The sequence below is a fragment of the Sphaeramia orbicularis genome, chromosome 3, assembly GCF_902148855.1.
Source record: "Sphaeramia orbicularis chromosome 3, fSphaOr1.1, whole genome shotgun sequence".
Lineage (NCBI taxonomy): Eukaryota > Metazoa > Chordata > Actinopteri > Kurtiformes > Apogonidae > Sphaeramia > Sphaeramia orbicularis.
Window position 1 is genome coordinate 53,454,187 of NC_043959.1, and position 24,791 is coordinate 53,478,977.

Consider the following 24,791-nt stretch of genomic DNA (forward strand, 5'->3'; position numbering starts at 1 on the left):
AGAAGTAGAGATGCTAGAGTTTGTACTTGAGAATGGTACTGATTCTGTCTTTCAATCAATTTACTGATAAATAATTTAATTTCAACCAAGTTAGGAATTCAGGAGGAAAGCATTATGGGAAAAGTCAGTGTTAATAATGAATATCAATGGCATTCACTATCCTCCTATAAGAACATTGTATAGTGGAGTAAACAGTGGAGCCTGTGCAGTGTGGTGTGGTTCACTGTAGCATTCACGGTGTGCAGGCTGAGCTGCAGGTTGGTCTGATTGATAATCACTTGGCTTTGTCATGCAGCAGTGAGTGAATGTTTCCCTTTAAATAACCCACAGACGGGGTCTAATCATATCTGGTACCATTATTCATGCCCAGCCTCTGCAAACCTGAAAACTTGAGCCTACACAAATGATGACCGTACTCTAAACATAAGCCATGGTGATCATTTTTAGTAATCTTGCTCCTGCTTGCCAATTATAAAAAGGATTTATATATTATTGATAATTTACAATTATAGAACATTTGTTTTGTTTTTTTTTTTGTTTCTTTGTTTGTTTTGTTTTTTAAGTAATTTATATTATGATTATATTATGATCAGACCACAGCAACATTTCATTCATTAAGGTCAAACAAATACAGGTCTTGATTTAATTGTAAATAAATCAGCCTTATCTGGACCATCATTCTGTCTTTTCCAGATGGTAAGTGGTTAAATGTTGTGACTTTGAGGTGTCTTTCTAAAGACTTTGATAAATTAATTTTAACTGTGACCTGGAAAAGTTTTTTTTTTTTTTTTTTGTTAAACCTGATTAAGTCTTCTAAATGATCTATGAATAATCAAATGATGTATTAACTGTTTATAAGAACACGTTAACCTTTTACGAATGGGTTATTTATTGTAGGGTGGTCCCAAAATGTCCCTTTTCACTTCCTTTAAATCACACCGTTCTATGTAGTTTAACATTATCTTCCATTTTAAAGGAAATGACAGTAATTTCTGCCTCTGAGCTAAATTTAGATCCAAACTGGTGATGTTCCAAAGGTTCTTCTTCTTTACTCTGTGAGCAGCTTGTCACTCGCTGGCCAGAAAACCACAGAATGTCCTGGAATCTTCCTCTGCCTCAGTGCTCAGTGCTCTTCACCAGACCCACCACCATCTCCCATGACAGAGTACATCTGCCTAAAGGTAGAAGGTGTTTACCTTGCTTAAACACAGCGCAGTGTTGTGAGCTAAACTCATCTATGTGGGTAGGCAGGCAAGCTGAAATAAACCACTGTGTGTCCAACAAAATCCTATTTAGTGCATTATTTACAGCACTGAATCACAAAATGCAGGGCCATTGTGTCTGAACTAAGCTAACCCAATTGCTGAGCATAACAAGGAACTGACCGTTTTTTGCTGCTTCCCTTCGGATGTTTTCCTACTTTTTAAAATGCGTATTAGACACACATTATATAATTTAAAATCTCCAGGTGTAGAAAGGTAAAGTGGCTTAAACCTCAAGTGTTTTGTGTTTGTGTCAACGTGACCTAGAATCTGGAGGACCTTTAGTGATTCTGCAGGTGAATCCATATATTTGCCGAGGACACACAGCAGATTATGAACACAGTCAACCCACTGATGAAGTCATCCATATGTCAGCAGTAAAACAAATGAGGCCTTATGTTTGTATGTCATTTATTCATTTGTTTATTTTTTGGTGAACTTTAATATGAGCTTTACAAACTTTGTACCTAAGATAACCAAAGCAGAGTTTGCTAAATGTGAGGATAAAGTTCAGATATTTTATTCTGGTCTTTTAATTTAGTTTTACATAAGATATCTTTTTTATCCAGTGTCACAACCATGGAAACCGTCAAACACCTAGAACTATTTTTCTCGCAGCTTGTAAATTAATTTTTCTCTCAAAGTTTCTTACGTGAATTATTTCCATTTATTATATTATCCTCTGCATTTTTTCATTTATCTGTGAAGATTCGGTATGTTCCTATTTGAAAAGGTGCTCCTTTTTTCCTCAAAAAAGAGCAAACTGAAGAAAATATGGCTTTTCCACTTTCAAGTGTCTTCAACCACTGTTATTTGTCAAACTTCATGGGTTTTAGCGTTAAATCAATGTTGCAGACGATGGCAGTGTTTCCACATTCACTACGGAACAGTTGAAAAACTGCATTTTACCTGAATTATTTACCTGTATAGATAGGGTTTGTGGATCAGGAGCTCTTAAACATTTTATATCAGTAGACGCCTTTGGTTACCAGCTGTTTAGGTCTTTGAGGGTTAAGTTGTGTAGATGCGTTTAAAAAAAAAAAAAAAAGAAATCCAAATTGAGCAAAATATTGTTGATATGCTATTTTTGCGTCAAGGTCAGTGAAAATCGATGCTCAACCGACTGTAAATTATTCATTAATTTCTGTACCTGTTTATATACTGATGAGGGGGGTGAGTCTGTTCTAATTTACACTAGACATTTCATCCTATCCACTAGTGATTTTTCTTACTGACAAACATATATTTGACATTTAACATCGACAGTGTCACGAGTTCAATGAAAAAACAATTTGCATGGATTTATAGTCATTTTATATGTGATATTTTTTTGGAGTTGGACCAAATCCAGTGCCATATGCCAGAGACTGCAATATTTATTTATTTATTTTACCCGTAAATGCAGGTGCTTATGTGCACTGATTAGTTTTGATGCGTGCCATAACTTAAACCAACTTTGTTATCAAGTTGCATTTGTAACTTTACCTCACAGTGAAGCATCTGTTTATAAAGCCTTTTTCCCCCAAATGGTATGTTTACCCTTGGGATGGGACACAAAACCAGCTGTGTATGAAACTTCCATCTGTGCTTACATTAGTCAGGTCATGGTTTGTTTAACATGAATGTGCTGTGCTAAAGCTGCTCAGTATCCCTATTATTTAAAGTCCAGTTTTACTGCGTATTAAAATGAATTCAGTTCTGTTTGAAAGGAGAATAAGCAGACGATTAAAGACAAAGACAAAACTGTGTTTATGTTAGGTTAAACTAGCAAGTCTGTGTGGATATAATGAAGAGAAACTGGGTATTTGTGGATAACTAATTGCTCAATAAGCACTGTAAAGCTCTCAAGTAGGCCAATTTACAGTGATGCATGCAGGTCACAATACAGAGCACAGTGTCAACGTTCAGTTCTCCGGTCTTCCTTCTCAGATTTATACTTTGTGTTTGTGTAAATCATAGATGTCATTTTCTGTTTGACACTAAAAGACGAAGCTGAATTAAAATCTCCTTCAATCCAATGTTTCAGTTTCAGCATTGTTGTTGGACTGTGTTATAAAAGTTTAGGCACAAGCTTTAAAGACTAGTGTGAATGTGTTATTCATCGCAAATATTAATCATTGGCAGCAGGGGACACAGCAATGCTTTGTTTTCTGTTTATCATACCTGGCTGTCATCATGGGACCTAATCAAGTCATGATCACAGTGTTAACCTGTACTGTTATCAATCTTTGATTTTCTGCCTGAATAATAGATCATTTACAGATTTCAGATCCCACTGTGACAATTACCTCTCAGTTCGTACATTTACACGTCTCAGTGCACAGGTGCTTTTACTGTGCTTTTATAGTGTAATTAATTTCACAGATTTTGCATCAGAGTTTTATGTATTTTACATATTTCATGAAATTGATTAGTGCTAATTTGCTGACATGGCAAGTCATGTTTTATAAATCTTTGATCAGCCTTTCAATATTTGCATTTTTTTCTCCTAAATTTCTGTAATAAGGTTGAATTTATTATTGATAACAGGAGGCAGCAGCGGATTTCAAATGTATTTCAAATGTATCGAAATATAATGCATACTCTGAATCCACTCATGCCATTCTGGGACAGAAACCAATACTATTATGTTATTTATTCCTCTTTTTTGTGCCAAGAAATAATGTTTCATCGTAACAACATAACTTGCTCTAAGAGTTTAAAGCCTACGTCACCCCTTATTGGAATGAGCACAAATCCAGTCACACATATTTCAAACAACCTTTAAAACAACACAATAGTTTAATATTGACTCGTGTCATCAGTGAAACGTCATTTTTTTTCACCCACGGCCAATGTTGATCAACAAGGCCAATATTGACTGATACCGCTGTTCAGCCGATATATTTGTGCGTCTCTAAACACAATAATGAAAAGAACCATATTGAGGCTGAAGTTGAAGGCGACCTCTTGTGTACGTGCCTGCAAGGTGTACTTTTTAATATCTTCTCGTCTTCTGCTTGTAACCCCCTCACCTTAATGGCATTCAGACTTCTCAGAGCTGTTTATTTCCCATGCCACTCCTGCATCCACACAGCTCAACCATCTGCTTCAGAGATGAACTCATGAGGATGGAAGGAACTCAATCTGAAGTCTCTGGAGCAGAGCTGAACTCGGTCCTGGCTGCTCTTCACTAAATCCAACTGCAGAACATACTGGTATTTATTATTCCTAAAGTAAGGACCAAGGCATTGCAGGCTACTGGCCACTCTGATGTGTCCGTACAGATATTATTTTGACCTTTGCAGCTACCAGGAGTTTGTAATAGAAAGAAAACTCAAGAGCACTTTCGACTTCATTCCAATTCATCAGCTTTGATAATTAGTAACTGCACTGTATGACATATAATAATATTTTTTCCATTCTTCATCTCATTAAAAATTTATCTTTAAGGCAACCTGTGGGCAAAAATCCCTTTTTTGCCATTGATTATCTCTTCTCACACATATTTATTCATAATGGATCAATGTTCTTTTCTGAAATTGATTATTGTTATGGGCTTTGTTACTAGCGTGTGTGGCTTCATAGGCAAATAAACATTGCTGTTAATAAAAACATTAGCAAGGACCAGTCGGTGATTAATTCATGTTTCAGTGACCTACTGTTTAGCTTCACTCCCACACTGGTTACACTTCTGTGACGGCCCGCTGGTTTTAAGATGATAAATCCCTTTTACACATACTTGTAAATAAAAAATATTAGCAATAAGAAACAATCGTTAAAATTCTGAAGTGTAAGCAGGTGAATATGACCTTTGAAAAGCCCAATTAAAATTACTGGACCTACATTAACATGCATTGCTGGAGGGTGCCCTACATGCTCATCAACCACTTGACACACTTCCAAGATTCACAAACCCAAGCAAGGCCAGATGGATAAAGCTTTATTGACTAAGATCTTTAATTCAGCCAGTACACAAAAGGGGAGGGGGTAGTAGCTCTCTAATGGATTTTTTGGGTCTATCAGAAATTAATGTTTTGAGGACAGTGTCCCTTATCACAAAGCTTTGTTTGGTATTTGTATATGTAAATATCAGGAGAGGGTAGAGGTGGATGTCTTTAGTTTTGGATGAGAGCAGTTTTAATTAGAATAAGCCTGAGTCTAATCAGGTTTATTCTGCCTACAGCTGCTCTTTTTAACAATGTAGAGAGGCCATTTCAGAATTGTAGCTTTCAATTTATGGTGAGGGAGTTTTGCTAAACAAGCACAGTGATTTAATCTGCATCACTGCATCACTGTTCTTGTTCTTCCCGATGAACTGGTGTTTGGTCTTATCAGTTATTTAGAGCTTTCTGTAAAGCAATGCAACAGTGAACACTGGGCGTCCAGAGAGACAGAGAGAGAAGCTAAAGGTTCAACTGCATCTAATCCGGCGGCTGCTGCAGCAAGGACACATTGAAAACTATAACTATTCTGGCTGGATATACACTTGCTGCCTTGGGCGCTCATGTAAGATTCATGGTTAGATCGTCAACACAATTCAATTCTGTGTGTATGTGTATGTTTACATTTATTTATGAAGTGTTGGTTTACTTCTGTAGTTATATGGTAAAGTAGGCTGTGCTGATGCTGAAACCTTGGCCCTGTTTATGAGGACACTGCATATTGTACCAATAGAATTCACTGCATCGATCCCCAAACAAATCATAAATGGATGTCTTATTTATACTTTATGCTTAACCCTTTTCCCTACAGCCTCCAGTTCACCTTACTTGTCAAATGTCCGATATTCTATATATTAACCCTATAATGCCAAACGTATCATATTTGATACATGAGTTTTGAAGCCCTCTACATGATCAGTGTGATATTCTTTTTCTTGAAAAACCTGATGTATACAATTACATGCATGCAATACAAGGATAATCCACCAGGGGGAAGGAATTTGTTCACCAGAGGCCTTTCCAGTGACACTTAAAGATTGTCATTAATGAGGAAGGAGGCAGAACTTTGCCAATTTTGAAAAGGAAGTAAAAATTTGTTAGACACATTTTTGTTGTACTATGTTTTGTTAAAAAACAACAATAATAATATTTGAGCATTGAGACCCGATGTATCAAATATGATACAAAATTGAAACTCATACATGGAACTTGATATTTGAAAAATAAAAGGTTTTTGGCTGTTCAGAAGGAACAATAAAGGCTCCAGTTTCAAACAACCAGAATTTTCTGTCAGTAATTTAACGGTTCAGGCGTTACAGGGTTAAAGTCCAAGTGAAATCTCCAGCCATGTTCTGATATTAAGGATGTTTAGTTCAAGCCATCAAGAATCAGAAGCAGACAAGAATGTGTTAAACCTAACCAGCTTTGGTGTCACCATGACAGGATTACCACATCAAATGTGAGGGCAGTCTCCTGCAGTGGCATCCTGTCGGTACAGGCCCTTTCATGTCCTGTTAAGACCCGAGGCTTCGCTGTATGCACTCCCCCAAATCCCCTGTGTAACTAGGACACGATGAAGGTGCTGTGAGTGTCTGTGAGCCTAAGTGTGTTTGGTTGTCTGGTTGAAAACGTCTGTGTCAGCACCTTCAAAAACGTAACACCTACAGTTCAAATTATTAGGCATAGTATGCCTTAAGTAGCAGATATACATACAAAACGTATCGCATCATATCAGGAGCATTTTAACCAGTGCAGCAATTAGTTCCACATAAGTCATTTCATGGCATGTGGAAATGTAAAAATATATATAGAGCGCAGACATATTCAACTTCAAAGCAGAATAACCACAAGTTAAAAGCCAGGTTTTTCTGTTTGGCCCACACATACACAACACATTTACTGAACATGGTTTCAAATGTCTTTCAAAGGTAACATGAGCAATAGTCCCTGACCAGGTCTACAAAAAAGAAATCTAAAAACATATTTTAGAGAGAAAAAAAATGTAAGGGAAGTTGAAAGAAATGGTGTGAAAGGGAAGTTGCTGGTGGCCAAAGAAAAAAAGTGAACAGTCAGTTGTAACAGAAATACTGAAGTAATAGGATTATAATTCGACAATAGAATTATAATACTGAATGGTAATGCAGAAAATCCAGTAAAATAAATCCGTTAAAGTAAGTCCAAGAGATGAGTAGAGAGAAATGAATCTAATGAAATATGCATGCCTAGTGAAATAAGTTCATTTTGTCTTTTAAAATTCATTCTCACGTTCCTGGTTGTAAGAAATTCTGAGTGGTATTTATAGTAGTGAAATTGTTTTTATTTTTGCAACTCCAAGCCTGACCGGAGCAAGCTCTTTCTTGTCAAAAAATGAATTATTCGAATCATAGGGAGGCATAATTTACAAAGAGCAGATGTGTAGTGGTGTTAAATATTCAGCACAAGAGGAGGAAGTTATATAAGTTGTCAAATTCCAAGTCCTCTTAAGAATAGAGTTAATTTATACTGTATGAAGTGTTTATTCTATTCAGTGTGAGCTTTATTGAATGAACCGCAGGGTGCTGTGGCCTGTAGCTAAAACCAAGATAAAGAAATTCTGCTGCTCACTAGGTTATTACCTCAGGCTTGGTGGAGCTAACCTGATAACTCCTGCTCTCTCTCAGCTGTCTGTCCATCAGCCCCAAACAGCAAAGCACATCCCGCAGACTCAAGGAACCACGAACCGCAAAGGCACGCTGGCTGCAACATGCACACTGCAGGCATTTTTAACAGCTGACATGAATCTAACCTCCCTCCTATACGTGCACGATAAGGGCCGTTTCCAAACCAGTCGAAACATACTGTAATAGTACAAATGACCTAAATTCGGAGGGGTCAAAACGCTGTATGTTTGCAATGCATTTCATTGAGTCTTTTGCTAAGCAGATAGTCTCTGTTTTTCATTGATGAAAGTGGATCATAAATCAGGAGGAGTAGTTGAACTCTAAGGAAGCCGTGTTCCCTACAGAATAAATACATTGAGTCGAGGTGCAAAATATGAAACTTGGCCTGCCACTTTTATTTATCATAAACCTACTGTTTGAATTATACATGAAAAGTATTTTATCATTTTAACACACTTGCATCAAAACACATCCATATCCACATCAACAGAGCACTCCCATCTGCTGATGAAGACCATGTCGTACAGTTTAAAGCTCTTGAGGAATGGCTAGACCTGCAGGAATTGGACTGTAGGCTTAAGTAGATTAATTAGAATAATTCAGAAAAATATTACCAGTCATGTGTAAAAATCTTTCAGACCACTGTGGAGACATCTGAAGTGGTAGCAAATAATTAAAGAGGTTGGAGTTTAGAGTTGGAAAAGTGCAATTCCTGGTACTTGATTTACTTTTCCTGGATTTAAAGTTGTTTTTTCTACACTAATACATTAATGCCCAAGTGTTACCTAAAGACTTAATAGTACAGTAATTACTAAAATGATAGTTTGTTGTTTTGGGTTTTTTTTTAAATCAATTTTATAATGTTGGTTCAGCACCAGGGATGAAATATCACTCAAATTAAAATGGAGGAGCTGTGCATTATTTCAGTTGTTATTTTTGAAATATAAGTGAATAAAATGTATAAGGCAGATATTTTGTAGTAGATATATATTTTCAGAAGCCTGAGGAATTCGACATCTGAAATTGGTTCAATTTACAGGAAAAATTGCAACGGTCTTGAAAGCAATAGCATTTCTCAGAGAAGGTTGTGACCTATCAACAACGGTCTTTCTTTGAAGAATACATTTCAACACACATACACACACACACCTACACACATAATGAAAACATGGCCTGTGTAATCTTAGCTCGAAATGGACGTTAGTTTTATTCAGAAATAGTTTTTTCTCTCATCACTGTGATGTAGAGTTTGTGCACTTTTTTTTTATTGCCAGAGATTGTCATCTTGTAAAAAAAAGACAGAATAACATGGTTGAATTTATTAACCCTTAAAGACCCAAACATCCACTATATATTATATAAGATTACATAAAATGTTTAATAACTGTTGATCCACTAATCCTATCAATCTGTGTAAATAATTGATGTAAAATACAGTTTGTCATCTTTTCGTGGTCATCAGATATGACCCATTTGGACGTTCAGAGGCTCCGTAGTTACCATGGAAACACTGTCATCTTCAACAACATTGATTCACCAGTAAAACCCATGGACTTTGATCAATGACAGTGGATGGACACACTTATTTTATGTTCAGTTAACTATCTTTTGCAGGTTTCAGGTTTCTTTGTTTTGAATATAATAACCCTCATCTTTAATCTGAGCTTTAATGAATATCTACATACTTTTTCACTAATAAATATAAAATACAGAGCATAATATTAGAGTAAATGGTGATAAATCACTTATGAAAGGTTAAAATCAGAGAAAAATTCATTTGGGAACTGCCACACAAGCAGCACTGGGTCTTTATGGGTTAACTGACAACAGCTTAATATCCACATTTCTACATTAATAAAAAAGAAAAAACAAAGCCCTTCCATCTTAAACAAAACTACTGTAATATTTGAATATTTCAACCACCGTTGCCTTAAACTCATGTATTTTCTGTCATGAAGGACGTTGTTAACTCTATCAAAATGACAAAATGACAAAAAGTCACAATGCACTTCAGTTCTGTGAGTCTATGTGTGTTTTTCTCTTGTTGACTGGTCTTCCGATCAGACTTCTTGCTGAGTCCAGATGGAATCAGTTGGGGGTGACCGCTCATGCCAAATATCAAAACTGAAAAGTTTGTCTTGTATGAATCAGAGATGAACAGAGTATGGATGAAAAACAAAAAGGAAAGAAAAAGAACTTTGGACAGTAACACCCATCACTGGAAACAAAGAGAAGGAGCAAAACAATGTTTGATGTAGAAATGCAACTATGTTCATATATATATATATATATATATATATATATATAGAGAGAGAGAGAGAGAGAGAGAGAGAGAGAGAGAGAGAGAGAGAGAGAGAGAGAGAGAGAGAGAGAGAGAGAGAGAGAGAGAGAGAGAGAGAGAGAGAGAGAGAGAGAGAGAGAGAGAGAGAGAGAGAGAGAGAGAGAGAGAGAGAGAGAGAGAGAGAGAGAGAGAGAGAGAGAGAGAGAGAGAGAGAGAGAGAGAGAGAGAGAGAGAGAGAGAGAGAGAGAGAGAGAGAGAGAGAGAGAGAGAGAGAGAGAGAGAGAGAGAGAGAGAGAGAGAGAGAGAGAGAGAGAGAGAGAGAGGAGAGAGAGAGAGAGAGAGAGAGAGAGAGAGAGAGAGAGAGAGAGAGAGAGAGAGAGAGAGAGAGAGAGAGAGAGCTTCCTAAAAATGACCTTTTTGCCTAAATTGTCAAGTACTGAATTTCTAGTTAAATGTTTTAGTGTTTCCTGAAAAATCTGGAAAAAAAAAACGTCAACAATTACTTAAAGCAGTAGATGATATGATATATTTGTTTCATTACTGTTTTGAATAATATGGAGAGTTTCAGTTTCAGGTTTTTATGGAATATCTATATATTTGTGTGTGTTTGTATGCTTGTGTTAGTGCCTGTTTTTGGACTGGTAATTATCTTTGATGACTAACTCCATTTCTAAACTAGCAGATGTCTATGATTATCAACAACAGGTATATTACAATTAATGAAATTTAAATTTTGAAGATCTGGCAAAATAATAAGACGAAAAAAAAAAAAAAAATATATATATATATATATATATATATATATATATATATATTAGGAATTTTGTCGTAGAGTACAGCCACTTAAAGTTTGTTTTTTCTTAGGGTTTCACAGCTAAATTTTGATGAAGCAAACATTTAACTCATGTGACTGATCAGCTGACTATTCAGCTATATGTACAGGTTATGAGGGGCTGATGATGGTGGCCAAATTATTGAAAAGAAAAGAAAACAAACATATTAAATGGAAAACAGTAATGGAATCCTCTACTACTTCTACTCCATTTATTAGAGCTGTGTGTGTAATGTGGTCTGATGAGTCCAGATTGACCCTGTTCCAGAGTAATGGGTCCATCAGGGTGAGAAGAGAGGTGGATGAAGTGATTACCCATCATGCCTAGTGCCTATAGTACAAGCCAGTGTTATGATCGTGGGTTGGTTCAGTCGGTCAGGTCTAGGTTCAACAACGATATGTGTCCATAAAATGAGGTCAGTGACCCTGAATAAACTGAATGACCAGGTCTGAACATCAGTGGGTTTTTTTCTTTGCTGATGACACAAACATATTCCAAGACAACAATACCAGGATTCATCATGCACAAATTGTGAAACAGTGGTTAAGGAAGCATGAGACATTATTTACATTCATGGATTGGCCACCACAGAGTCCACACCTGAATCTTGTGTGTTGGAAAAGACTTTACCAGTAGTCTGACTCTCCATCATTAATACAAGATATTGGCCAAAGATTAGTGCAACAACTGATGGAAATAATTGCAATGACATTTACAGTGACATTGCACAAGCACTGCATGGTTAATGTGTCCTGAAATAAAAGCTAAAGGCAACCCAATGAAATATTATGTGTATGACTTTTTTCTTTTTCTTTTTTTTCTTTGGAATTGTCATATTTTTCTGAGACTGACCAATATTACCTTGATGTGAGTGTCAAGTTACTGCTCACAAGTTAGCGTTAAAAACAAAAATATGTCTGCTTTCTGTTTTTGCCTGTGGCAGGTGATTGACATTAAAGAGAAGTTAAAGGAGTCCAAGCGGTTCTGGTCCAACCTGCCAGATGACATCTGTGCCAAGGGCAAGCTCACAGAGTCTGATGATGAGCAGTGCTGGAACAGCCACACTAAGGGCAGGTGAGGACTTCTACCACTCTGTATAACAACAGCAAAGTCAGCTGGCTGTCTGGTTATCACACTTTGCCTCCCAGGGATTAAAAAACCATAGTGTGGTCTCAGATTAATACTCTGTGTAAGTACAATGGTTGGTTCTTATACGAGAAGTTCTGTATAAGCTCTGCGGCTATAATACCTCGAGGACTGTAAAGTTTCCATCACCTCTTTTAACCACTGCAGTGAGTTCAGTGTCACAGAACCATAAAGTAGACTGGACGGTCAGTTGTGTTCTGTGACAGTGAGTCACTGGGGAAAAAAAAAACAAAAACTGGGCGATGCCTCATTCAGACTCAGGTCCTGGGGTTGATTGGCCATCACCATCTTATCAGTCTGGATCTGACAGTCCCACAGGATCTTGTCCTGCTTTTCTCTCTATCACCTTTGGGGGTGTTTCCCATTTTGACCCTTGGACCTCCAGTCCATACTCAGTACAGTTGTCCCTGTACACTATACCCACTACCTGGTTTATGCTGCTCCATGTATGCCTGGCCTGCATCTTACACCCCGCTGTGACATGTGTATATATATATATATATATAGTTTTTGCCCTTTCTAAGTAACAAAATACCAGATGGTGCAACAAAAGACATGTTAATCCGCATCTTTGTGCCAGTTATTAAAGTTATGCAATATCCCTGTATAATATGAATTATGTGCAAATTGTTTGTGCAATAATCCTCTGTTTTTGCAATAACAATGTACCATAACATAAATGTACCATTTTTTAGACTTGTGCATAGATATACGTACTGTTAATATTGTTAATATTGTGTCTATTTATCTTTTATGTCTATTTTTATTTTATTCTACTTTTAGTTCTATTCTACTTTTACTTTTTTTTTAATTTTGCATTCTATCTTATTTTACTTATTTTAATTTTATATTTGCTCTACTCTTAGTTTGTTATTTTTTTTTATTCATATTGTAGCACTCCTAATTTCATTGCACACAAATGTGCAATAAAGGCTATTCTGATTCTGATTTCTAATTATTCTGAATTGTGTTTTTAAGTATTGGTCTAAAGCCGGTAGGTGCAGTAATAATTCAGCCAACATGAAAAAATAGGCTACAGTGTGTGTATTAGGAGTGATTTCATTTTTCTTTGTTAAAACAAACTCAGTGTAAAAAATGAGTTTAATGAATGCCAGATCTGTGTTTAATTATTTACACTGTACCACATATTCATAACAAATGCACAGCATAAACAATGCCAATTACTGAACCTTCAGTAAACACAGGTTGTCTGTATTATGCAATGAATTTGATATACAGCCAAAACAGACTGAATTTAGTCTTTCCTCAGAAATTTTGAGAGCTCTCTGTAGGGAAGTGCAACCACTCCTAACCTGAAATTGGCTGTTAAGCCTGATTACACACTTACATTGTGTCTGATTTCAACTGCTACTGTTTGAAAAAATAGCTCTTTTAATTTATTCTAATTTTAGTTGATCTAGTTTCTGACTTGTCACTCTTCTACTGTACTATTGTACTAAAACTATGAAATATTACCACTAAAGTGACAGTATATTGAGATAACAGGTCACGCTGACAGTGTGTCATACCTGGCTGTTATAAACATCTTATGACAGCCCATCTAATAGTACTGTCAGTGGTCATAAGTCGATATGAATTGCTTTGTTACAGCTTTGGTTTTTCATCCTTGTTCAGATATTTCCCTGAAGTAGTGAAGGAGGGTCTCACCAACCAGATGAACAACCCAGAAGTGGATGTGGATATCACCAGACCTGACACACTGATCCGACAGCAGATCATGGCTCTGCGTGTCATGACCAATAAGCTGAAGAACGCTTACAACGGAAATGACATCTACTTCCAAGATTCCAGTAAGTTCTCCAGTTACTTGGCTGGTAGAGAAAAAAAAAAGAAGAAAAAAGCAGAGATTGATATCAATTTGTGTTTGCTGCAGAACACAGGCACATCCCAGAATGACAACACAGCCAACCCTAAATATGACCTTAAAGCAAGTCTTCAACCAAATACTGAATGATTTATGTTATGTGGATGTACATTTTGTCTCCATATGGGAACTGAGTCCCCATAAGCAGCTGTATAAATAGATTTCTATCACCATAATGTACACACACACACAAACACATATAATCATATTTCCATCACCTTAGGGCACACTGCATTGACTTAGATTTACATTTATTTCCTGGCGTCTTACACTAACCTTAACTAAAACTACAACGTGCATAAACCTAATCTCAAGCTTGAAAGAAATACTCAAAATCCATGTCCTTGCACACATACACGCCAACGAACACTGTGACAGAAATATGAACTGTTATTATGGAAACAAGATCTCAGGTGTCATTCATATAACAATTCATCATACAACTCCACAGACTGCATCAGTGCTGCACCAAGGCAAAACCGACATTATTAGCACAGAATAAATAGCTGTAGTGTGAGTGTGGTGACAAATTCTACCATGACAGAAACCAGTCTTTCTGAGTCTGTGGATCCTATTGAGCTGACAAGATGGGTGATTTTCTGAACTACAGGTAATATCTGCAGTTGTGTGACTATAACAAAATGTTGTACACGAGCTTGATTTTCAATGTTGTCACCATTGTTTTATTTTTTGTTAGAAGCCGCATGTTCTTCATCATCGGTACAAGACAACTCAAAGAGCTCATGTGCTGGAGTTGTTCATTTTGTTGCACACCGTTTTAATGAAATCTAATATATGTATTTACTCATACTTCTGTTTTTATTGAATTAAATCATACGCAGGAAACATTAGACTGGATTAGAAAAATGCTACTGCTGTATGTTTTGCTGGTGCAACATCACTTTCCTTGTTACATGATCAAGAGTTTGCACTGTTATTCTTTTTCTCTTTATCACACATGGGTTTTTTTTTGGGGGGGGGTGGCTCTTATTCCCATAAAAGCTTTGTTAGAACAACTGTATTTTTCAGGGGAAAACAGTTCATTTAAAGCCATTTGCCAAAATTGGCTGAATGTTTTTTCAGGGTGAAGTAAAACGGTGAAGTACTTCAGCATTCATTTTTTTTGTCTTGTGTTCAATTCAGTGAACTTTGAGAGAGTAAACACATTTTTGCAATTAAACTGAAGAGAACCGAAGAGTCCAGAGCTGAGAAAATGTATTATGCTATGCCAGCCGCTTTTAATTAACATATCTGTAGTGGATGTTTTTGTATGTGGCAGCCTTGCTTACAGGCTAACTGACAATCAGGTAGGTAATTAGCTTAAAGATTTAATGTGACAGGGAAGAACTGCCATGGATGTGACATACTAGTGTGTTAGTTGACGATTTACAGTATTTTACCGACAAGCCCTGCTCAAAATCATTATGGTACAGAACCTCTTGCCCACATACTGATGGAAATTGCAAGGCTGCTTCTGGTTTGATGCAGTTTGTAATAATCTTTGTATGTGATTTGTGTGATTTCGTTGCTGCAGGTGACGAAGGCAGTAGTTCTGGCAGTGGCAGTGGCTGCACTGACGGTTGCACAACAGAATTTGTTTATGTTGGAACAGAGGCTTCTGTGATCGGGGTCGACAGAAGCAATGAACACGCGGCGGCGGCAGGAAAATCAGTTTCCTGCGGACCCTCCCTCCTGCTGACGATGGTGGCCGTCACAGTCCCGCTCTGGGCAGTGCAGAGTCAGTGGAGATAATACACGGGTGTGGCCTGGTCACTGACTTTCGTACTGTCACATACAGTGCGTTTAACTGCAAGTTCTACAGCTGTTCCCTTCACTGAACGTGTAGAACCTCTTGGAAACCTGTTGTGGAAGGTTTACTGTATGGTGTGGTAGGACTGGAAGTGAGTGCAGTGCTGCATCCTGCTCGTCCCCCAAAGAATGCTCGGTGCCATCACTGAACCAGCTTTCACATCTCTAAAAATAAGAAAATGTGGTGTTTTCTCGATATTCTAGTGGGGTTTTGTTTCTCAAGAAAAAGATGCTTCTCTTTTAAAATGGATAAATTGTCCTTAAATGGTTATGTCGATGACTTTACAAATAAAGGGGAATCTATTTTTCTTTTGCTTTGTATGACAAAGTTGTGTAAACGAGTTAACACCCATTTTTTTTCTATTAGTTTTGTCCCCTTCAGACAAACGGTGAAAGTCTTACTGTGTGCATGCATGGAAATGATGTTAACTGACAAACTTTGTTTTAGGTTTTTATTGCAGGCTACACAGTTTTGGGTTGTTTGGTACAGGACTGTACAGAGCTAGTGGTTCACCTGGTTTCCTGTTTGGTCATATCAGTGTGGCTTCTGGAAGCAGCATTTCCTACAGCTACTTTATAGTTGCACATTTGATTATCTCTAAGAAAGTACCACTGTACTGCACTAAGAGAACTACTTTGCACAAATTATTTTTGTTGGCTTCATAAGTTTATAAAGCTACCGAAAACATCCAGTCCATATAGAAAAATCTATATTTTCAGATCATTTAACTGATTGTATTGTACTGTACCTATCAACAGTTACGTATTTCACTGGAAGGTACTGTAATGTAATCTTGCTGGTTTAGTTAATGGTTACATTTTTATATGTGTATTATTTGTTTTTAAAAAAAAAAAATATCCGATCATCTGTAAAATTAAAAAAACAAGCTTGTCTCAACATTAGCCATTATACTACAATTTCCTGCTACTGATGTTCAATTATCTGATCTACTCTCTTGTGCTTGGGTACTTAACATGCACTCAAACCAATTTCCTTTTTGTTTTTCAGAGGATATATTAGACATATTAGGTATAGGAGTGAAATTTAATGAAATAGTCATTTGTTTGTTCATGGCTCAAATGCTTTAATTATTTTTGATGAGCACATATGTTGTCCTCTGATGAGCTCGACACTCTTGCTCACTCACACTTTCTGAAGCAATGCAGTGAAATTTGCATGTGCTTGTTTGAAAATTCTGATCACACCTGCCCACAGCCTACAGGGTAAGACTGTAGAAGTGGTCATGTTCTCTTGCAAGGCATGTACAAAGTCAGCAAGTTAAGAAGCATCGTGCCAAGGTTGGACGAATACAGTATGCCTCTTCCTCTAGGTTTATTATTCATAATCTTTGTTTTACTTCCTAAAGGATCTGACCTTTGATGAGGTCCAGGGGCTTATGGGGGAAAACCAGATACTTGCACTACCTGCCCTCGCACCAGTACAACATGATGGCAGTGACCTTGGGTCACACAAAACAGTCCCAGAAACATTCCAGACAAACTCTGGAAGCAAACAAAGGTGCCAATGTTCACAATGTTTCACAAAGAGGGGCCTCAAATCAACAGCTCTCATGGAGTATTCAGATCAAACACGTCAGTTAATAAGCACCTGAAATGCTTTCATGTATCCAATAAGCCAGTCTCCTGTCTCCACAGGGGCCTTCCACACAACGCAGCTCTGTAACAAATTAACAGCTGCTGTGAGCATCTCAAAGAGCCTCTGAGCTCCACATAGAATACTAAAGTTAGCATGGGGTGCAAGACTTTCTCCTCTTTGTCTCAAGCAGCAGGCATCAAGTTGCCTGTTCTGAAAATGTGGTTATTGGATTTTCTAGCATAAATGCCTGAAGCCGGTGCTTCTGGGCCTCCGTTAAATGAGTGAGCACATCAAGTAGACTTAGACCCACATTGCCAAAGTTTTCACCAGCAAAAGAGTTGTCAGCACCTTAAGGTACATCTCTCTTCTATAATCTCGTATGATTTATCAGAAAGTACAAGCTCCATAGAAAAAGGGCAAACAATTGACCTCTGTCGCCTCACTCTCTACAGAAACAGCTTTAAGAGAAGGTGACTGTACAGCAGCCTCCCAATGAAACTATCACGACAAAAGTAAATCACTGACACATGAATGAAATGAATGAAAGTGACTGACATAAGTACCACCCAAACAAAAAACTGACCATTGCAGGAGCACCAAGATGAGCTAGTACATAAAGAACATGACAAACACCACAAACAAAATGCCAGCATCACAACTATGACACAGTCACTATTGAAAAGGACAAATTAGGAGACTGTGTTTGAATAACAGCCAACATGGGTATTAATGAGGCAGTTGGAAGCTCTGGTTTCCCGATTTGATAAACCGTTGTTGGTCGTTATTAGATGATGAGTGTAGAGAAAAAAGGGTGGATGCCATGGTCAATGAGATCCATCCACAATAGAGGGACACAAGGCCACCTCTCAATGGTTAAGACACTTCAGTCACTACACTGTAGAGCAGATGATACCTGGTTAATATTAAAAAAAAAAAAGATAAGCTCGGTTTCCATGAATCATCGTAATTGGTAGAAACATCATGTAAATTGGACTGCATCGTAAAGAGTGATTGAGCAGACCTGTTGAGTTCTTCAGAGGGTGACGCTGTATGGGACAGGATGGAGACAGTGTACAGGAGACCAAACACATAAACACGCCTTTACCCATGTTTTAAAGACAATACATAAATGTCTGTGTAAGCCATGTTCACACAGACATTTATACAGAATTAACATGGGTTTAACTGTTTTGTTTGATAAAAGACTTTTCTAGAGCAGCTGCTATCCATTTTGCCATGTGAATATGAGGATCCAACTGGAAATATGCCACTATAAAATAGTATGAAACTATACAGTGAACATCATTAGATATCAGGATCTATTTGTGTTTTCTCTACGCATCAGTACAGTCATTGAAAGTTCATTTCTGCAAGTGAAATTCAAGGATGTCCATCTTTCATCTTTCATTTAGTTTTATATTTCTTTGAATATTCTACATACTACATAGGCTGCAGAGTTTTTAGGCATTTACAGTGACATAAAGTGCATATCTCCACAGCAAACAATGCCACAATGTGTGTTAAAACTATTGTAGATTCAATTCATGAGATTCTAACATTGATAAATTCAATAAATATGCAGTAAACACTAGGAAGAGGAAAAAAAAGAGTTGTTTCTAAGTGGAAGTTATATATCACTGGAGTCAAACACAGCTATATAAATTCAGTTTTCAGTATTACAAAAAAAAAAAAAAAAATTGTGGAGGCAGATATTTTTAGTGAAGGTCGGAAGTGAGGCGGAACAATCAGTGCACTGTGTTTGCGATAATAAGGCAGGAAGTTTGCTGTGTGGCTTCAGATATTGGCATTGTTTCAGCTTTGGCTCTTCGCCTTCTCAGTGAGGCTTGACGATTCTGTTTTAAAAGCATAAAACTCTGTAACAGTCTGCAGCCGCACAAAAGGTCGAATACACCCTTAAGAGCCTATGCGAGATCTGTTATGGCAGCAACAAGAGTCCGGAATGAGCATTAGGCAGGTTTTTACTTTGTCTTCACCAAACACAGAGAAAAATATCTGACTTAAGGAAGATAGTTTTAGTAGTGGGTCCAATTTTTTTCCAAAGAGTTCGTGTCAGTGCAAACAAGAGTCATTAGCCATTTCCAATGTCTTGTGTATTCCTCTCTCCTTCCTGAAAAGCTATGTAATCATGGTCAGACATGCAGTACATTATCACTGTCTGAGATGCTTCAGCAATTAACTTAATTTGTCTGTGAACCATATTTATTTTGTTGTCTTTTCCCTCCTTGTTGGCATCGAAAAATTTAACAAAAAAAAAACAAAACAAAAAAAAAAACAAGTAAAGTCATGGTTGGCTGAGATTTTTAGGGTGTTTTTTTTTTTTTTTTTCTTTTTTATACAGAATGTTAAGAAGAAAATGTGTTATGCAAGATGTTCTCCATTTTGATGTTAATCGTTTGCTGCACTTTTGCTAAAACATGCTGTGAGTGCGGTAATGTTGTGATTTGTAAAATCGGATAACTAAGGAGCACATTAAGATTTCTGGAGCTGTCAGTGCACGCTAGTTAAAGTGTTTTGGGGGAACTGAAGTTGATGGTTGTATAAGCAGACATGCCTTACCATTTTTTAAAAGACTAAAATGGATTGCTTATTTGGCTTTTGTTACACATTCTTGTATACAGAAAATACTACAAAGATAATAATAAACATTTTATTAAAAAAAACATATTGTCGTCTAATGTGTTTTAATGAGACTGTAGACCGACAGATGGAGGTCATGTATTTCCACCATGCCAGTTTTAATGTGCATAACATAATGAGATGTATTTCCTGACTTTTCCATAGTGGAGGAATAAGAGGGACAGATAAACATAGAGCTGATGCTTCTATTACATACGTTACACATTGTGTGTAGGACACTAAGTGCAAGTAGGCATTAAAATAACTAGGGATGTGCACAAATAATTGATTAGTCAGGTTGTCACGACGGTAAGCGTAGTCTTTAATCTTTCAAGAAGAGTTGAGTAATTTCTATCTTAGGTGGGAGGAGATTTGTGTTTGACTTCATATAGAAGCAGAACTAATGTTTAGGGTCTTGCTTCTGTCTGATCACTGCTTATGTAAAGTCTGAAAAAGTGTTAAAAAATGATTCAGTGTTGTACTTCTGCTCAGTCCCTCCTTGTTTGGCCAGGATAATAATAACAATAATAATAATAATAATAATAATTATTATTATTATTATTATTATGTTTATGCATTTGGCAGACACTTTTTTCCAAAGCAACTTACAGGGGAAAACCAATCAAATTACTTAATCAATCAAATTTTATTTATATAGCGCCAGATCACAACAAAAAAGTTATCTCATGACACTTTATATTTACACTTTTTACTATTATTATTATTATTATTATTATTATTATTATTATTATCTGGGGCGCCACTAACAATTGTGGGCCCTTCATAAAATAAAGTATCTGTAAATTTGTCACTGGACCCCGAGGGGGGTATGTACGTGGTGTAGGGGTGGGAGGTATATACATGGTGTATTCCATAAGTGCTATAACTACCGTATCTGGCGTGAAACCCAAAGGGAAACTTAACTTTGGGAGTCCCACTCCCGGCTTCTATGCCTCTGGAGCTTACATGATACACAACTTCTAACCCAGTGTTTTTCAACCTTGGGGTCAGGACCCCGTATGGGGTTGCCTGGAATTCAAATGGGGTCGCCTGAAATTTATAGTAAGTGATAAACAATTAAAACTTACTAATACAAATTTACATTATATATCCTAAATGTTGCCTAAAATTAACATTTATTTGCAACATAGTATAGCAAACTATTACATGATCAAAACAAACTAATTTTAGCCACAAAAAAAAAAGGCTTAGTTTTCAATGTCTGGGGTTGCCAGAAATTAATGATGTTAAAATGGGGTCACAAACCACTGTTCTAACCTATATCTACTGGGCCCCCTGGGAATGCTGGGCCCCTTGAAATTGTCATGTTCACCCCCCCAGATTATCATTATTATTATTATTATTATTATTATTATTATTATTATTATTATTATTATTACTAATTTACTTAAACTGGTTTGATTTGTTTGTTTGTGTTAATTCCTCAAAAGAAATATGATCATAATTATGCAAAATAATCATTAAGATTTAAGATGATGCTTACTTAAAACTGGTACCAACACATTTACAGACAATACAAGGTAGATTTACACACAAAAAATGAACTTTTGTGTTCCATATAATGTGTGTCTGTCCTCAGTGAGACAGTGGGTAAATGGATCCATCACTGGACCCTTGTGTGGTTTGAATCCATGTACTATAGATTTTTCATTCTTATTTTTATTTTTATTATTATTTCAATTTTCTTTTTTTTTTTTTTAACAATTCCACTTTTCAGTCAAACTACTTTTAAGGACCAAAACTATTGCATAACAACTTCAACCAGGCTGCCAGGTTTGTGGGTGTATTTATGGGTTAAAGACTTGAAATGAAATTGACCATTTCAAGGTGTTGGAAAGTGTTTGCATTCTGGCATAAATGGACAGAAATACTGGAACATTTCACAAATATCACACAGTATATACACATTCCCATTGATTTTAAACATTATCATGATGTAAGAAGTCATATCAGTTTTTGTCAATAGCTATCATACCATTACACATTTTAAACCAATATACTATATATTTCTTTTGAAATTTAAGGGCTGGGCTTTCTTTCTGGCTGACATCTGAAAAAATCAGGTGGTTACTGGTAGTTTCAGATGATTTCTTTATGGTCACAACACAACAAATATGTCAGAAATCGAGCGATAGAACATTATAATATTAGTATATTATTTGTTTGTGAAGTGTCTTTGAGTGTCCAAAAAGCGCTATATAAGTGTGATATTATTATTATTATTATTATTATTATTATTATTATTATTATTATAAACAATTGTAATGCTTCTAAAAGTTCAGTGTTGAGAAAAATTAAGTAAAAACAAACTGGTCAAACTCTTTTTTTTTTTTTTTTCTTTCCAGAAATTTTATATGACAATGGCAACTTATTTCTACAGATAAAAGATAAAAATGTTTATTGTACTGATATTTATCATAATAGAGCATTATATTATGACAATTAGTCATTATAGTTGCACTTGTTAACAATGAAATTCCTGAATTCTAATATCTATGTAATTTATCATGAATTAGAGAAGGTATAAATATTGTTAGCTACACACAGATTGGGGAAAATAAGTCATAACTATCACCCCTTAGACATGTTTTATTTAATTTTATCTGTATTATAAAAGCCAAGTGGCCTCAGTGTGTGTCTGCATGCATGTGTGTGTGTGTGTGTGTCTGGGGATTCACACAAAATCGAGAAAGAGCTGACTGCTGCAGTTTGGCATACTTGTGTATTTTTAGTCACAGAACAGACTAGTGAAAACAGCTAGTTAATAGGACCAATATTTTGGGAGATATTAGTAATTTTGAAATACAATAGCTTTACAATCACGTTGCTATGCCCAGAACACTTTGGCGGTGACTGCTGGACAAATGCGGTACAGCATGCACAAATACACAACAGCATAAAACAGTCCCTCCAGGAATTTGCGTTGTTGTGATCACAACTAACGCAAATTCAACCAATCACTGCGAATTCTGCGCGGCGCTGCAATTTCGTCCAATCACTGCGAATTTTCTGCAAATTTGACAAATCACCTTAGCCCCCTTTCGCCCACCCCTGTCTACATGACATGTACGTCATCACGTTCACTTGCTTGTTGACGGTTGAGAAGGTGAAGACATGTGCGATTCAAAACACTCACATTTAGCGACAAATATCACTGCCAAAGTTCGCGCAAGTCAGTTTCCAGATGTGTTACACAAAAGCGGAAGTATACTGTTGTGCACTGCCTGCAATATTGTGGTATGGCAAGGCAATTGTCATTTTGTCTTGATCATCTTTATTAATGTGTTTTCTCTGATATTAGTTCCTTGTACACAAAAAATGTTTAAATTTTTCTTCTGCTCAAAACAAATAAATGAATGAATGAAAAAAGCCTGTTTTGTTTAAAATCATTGCTTCCTGGTGCGTTTTAAGGCTAAAAACTCAAAAAAGACTGTTCTGGGTAATTTGCAAATGCCCATGTTCCTGTGACTTTAAGAAAAGAAGCCTCAAATCATCGCAACTTTCACTGCAATTTTTTTTGGGAAAAAAATCTGGCATTTTAGGGCTCAACAATCAAAAAAAAGAAAAGACAAAACAAAAAACCGCGAAATCCTGGAGGGACTGATTAATAATGTACTACATGTATTTGGATGAAAGTCATGTTGTTCTACATTGCATTTGTATATATGTTATTTATTACAAAAAATGTTTGCTATAACTGTGTAACAGCACAAACAGGAAAGAGAAAAACTAAGGATCATGCTCTCAGGTTGTGTGACCCTATGCTCTCATTGGCTGGCGTTCTGTGATGCTGTGCTCTGATTGGCTGGTGTTTTGTGATGCTGTGCTCACACTAGCTGATATTCTGTGATGCTGCACTCTGATTGGTTGATGTTCTGTGACGCTGCGCTCTCATTGGCTGGCGTTCTGTGACGCTCCGCTCTGATTGGCTGATGTTCTGTGACACCGTGCTCTCATTGGCCGACGTTCTGTGATGCTCCGCTCTCATTGGCTGACGTTCTGTGACGCTGTGCTCTCATTGGCTGACATTCTGTGACGCTCCGCTCTTATGGCTGGAATTCTGTGACGCTGCGCCCTCATTGGCTGACGTTCTGTAACGTTCCGCTCTCATTGGCTGACGTTCTGTGACGCTACGCTCTCATTGGCTGACATTTTGTGACGCTGCGCTCTCATTGGCTGATGTTCTGTGATGCTGCGCTCTGATTGGTTGATGTTATGTGACGCTGCGCTCTCATTGGCTGATGTTCTGTGATGCTGCGCTCTCATTGACTGACGTTCTGTGACACTGCATTCTCATTGGCTGATGTTCTGTGATGCTGCGCTCTGATTGGTTGATGTTATGTGACGCTACGCTCTCATTGGCTGACGTTCTGTGATGCTATGCTCTCATTGGCTGGCATTTTGTGACACTTCGCTCTAATTGGCTGGCGCTCTGTGACGCTTTGCTCTGATTGGCTGGCGTTCTCTGACGCTGTGCTCTCATTGACTGACGCTCTGTGACGCTGCGCTCTCATTGGTTGATGTTCTGTGACACTGCACTCTCATTGGCTAGCGTTCCGTGATGCTTTGCTCTGATCGGTTGACGTTCTGTGACACTCTGCTCTCATTGGCTGGCATTCTGTGACGCTGCGCTCTCATTGGCTGATGTTCTGTGATGCTGCGCTCTGATTGGTTGATGTTATGTGACGCTGCGCTCTCATTGGCTGATGTTCTGTGATGCTGCGCTCTCATTGACTG

General features: G+C 37.1%; 1 protein-coding gene across 2 annotated transcripts in view; it reads left to right on the forward strand.

Annotated features, from left to right (window-relative positions):
• The window catches only part of LOC115414915 (glypican-6-like), a 201,354-nt gene extending 181,693 nt beyond the window's left edge, over window positions 1-19,661 (forward strand). For both annotated transcript variants that reach the window (XM_030128286.1, XM_030128281.1), the window contains 3 exons: window positions 11,903-12,033; window positions 13,741-13,916; window positions 15,525-19,661. In XM_030128286.1, coding sequence (XP_029984146.1) covers window positions 11,903-12,033; window positions 13,741-13,916; window positions 15,525-15,742 — 525 coding nt within the window. In that variant the 3' untranslated portion in view covers window positions 15,743-19,661. The remainder of the gene's footprint in view (window positions 1-11,902; window positions 12,034-13,740; window positions 13,917-15,524) is intronic.
• Window positions 19,662-24,791: the final 5,130 nt, after the last annotated feature.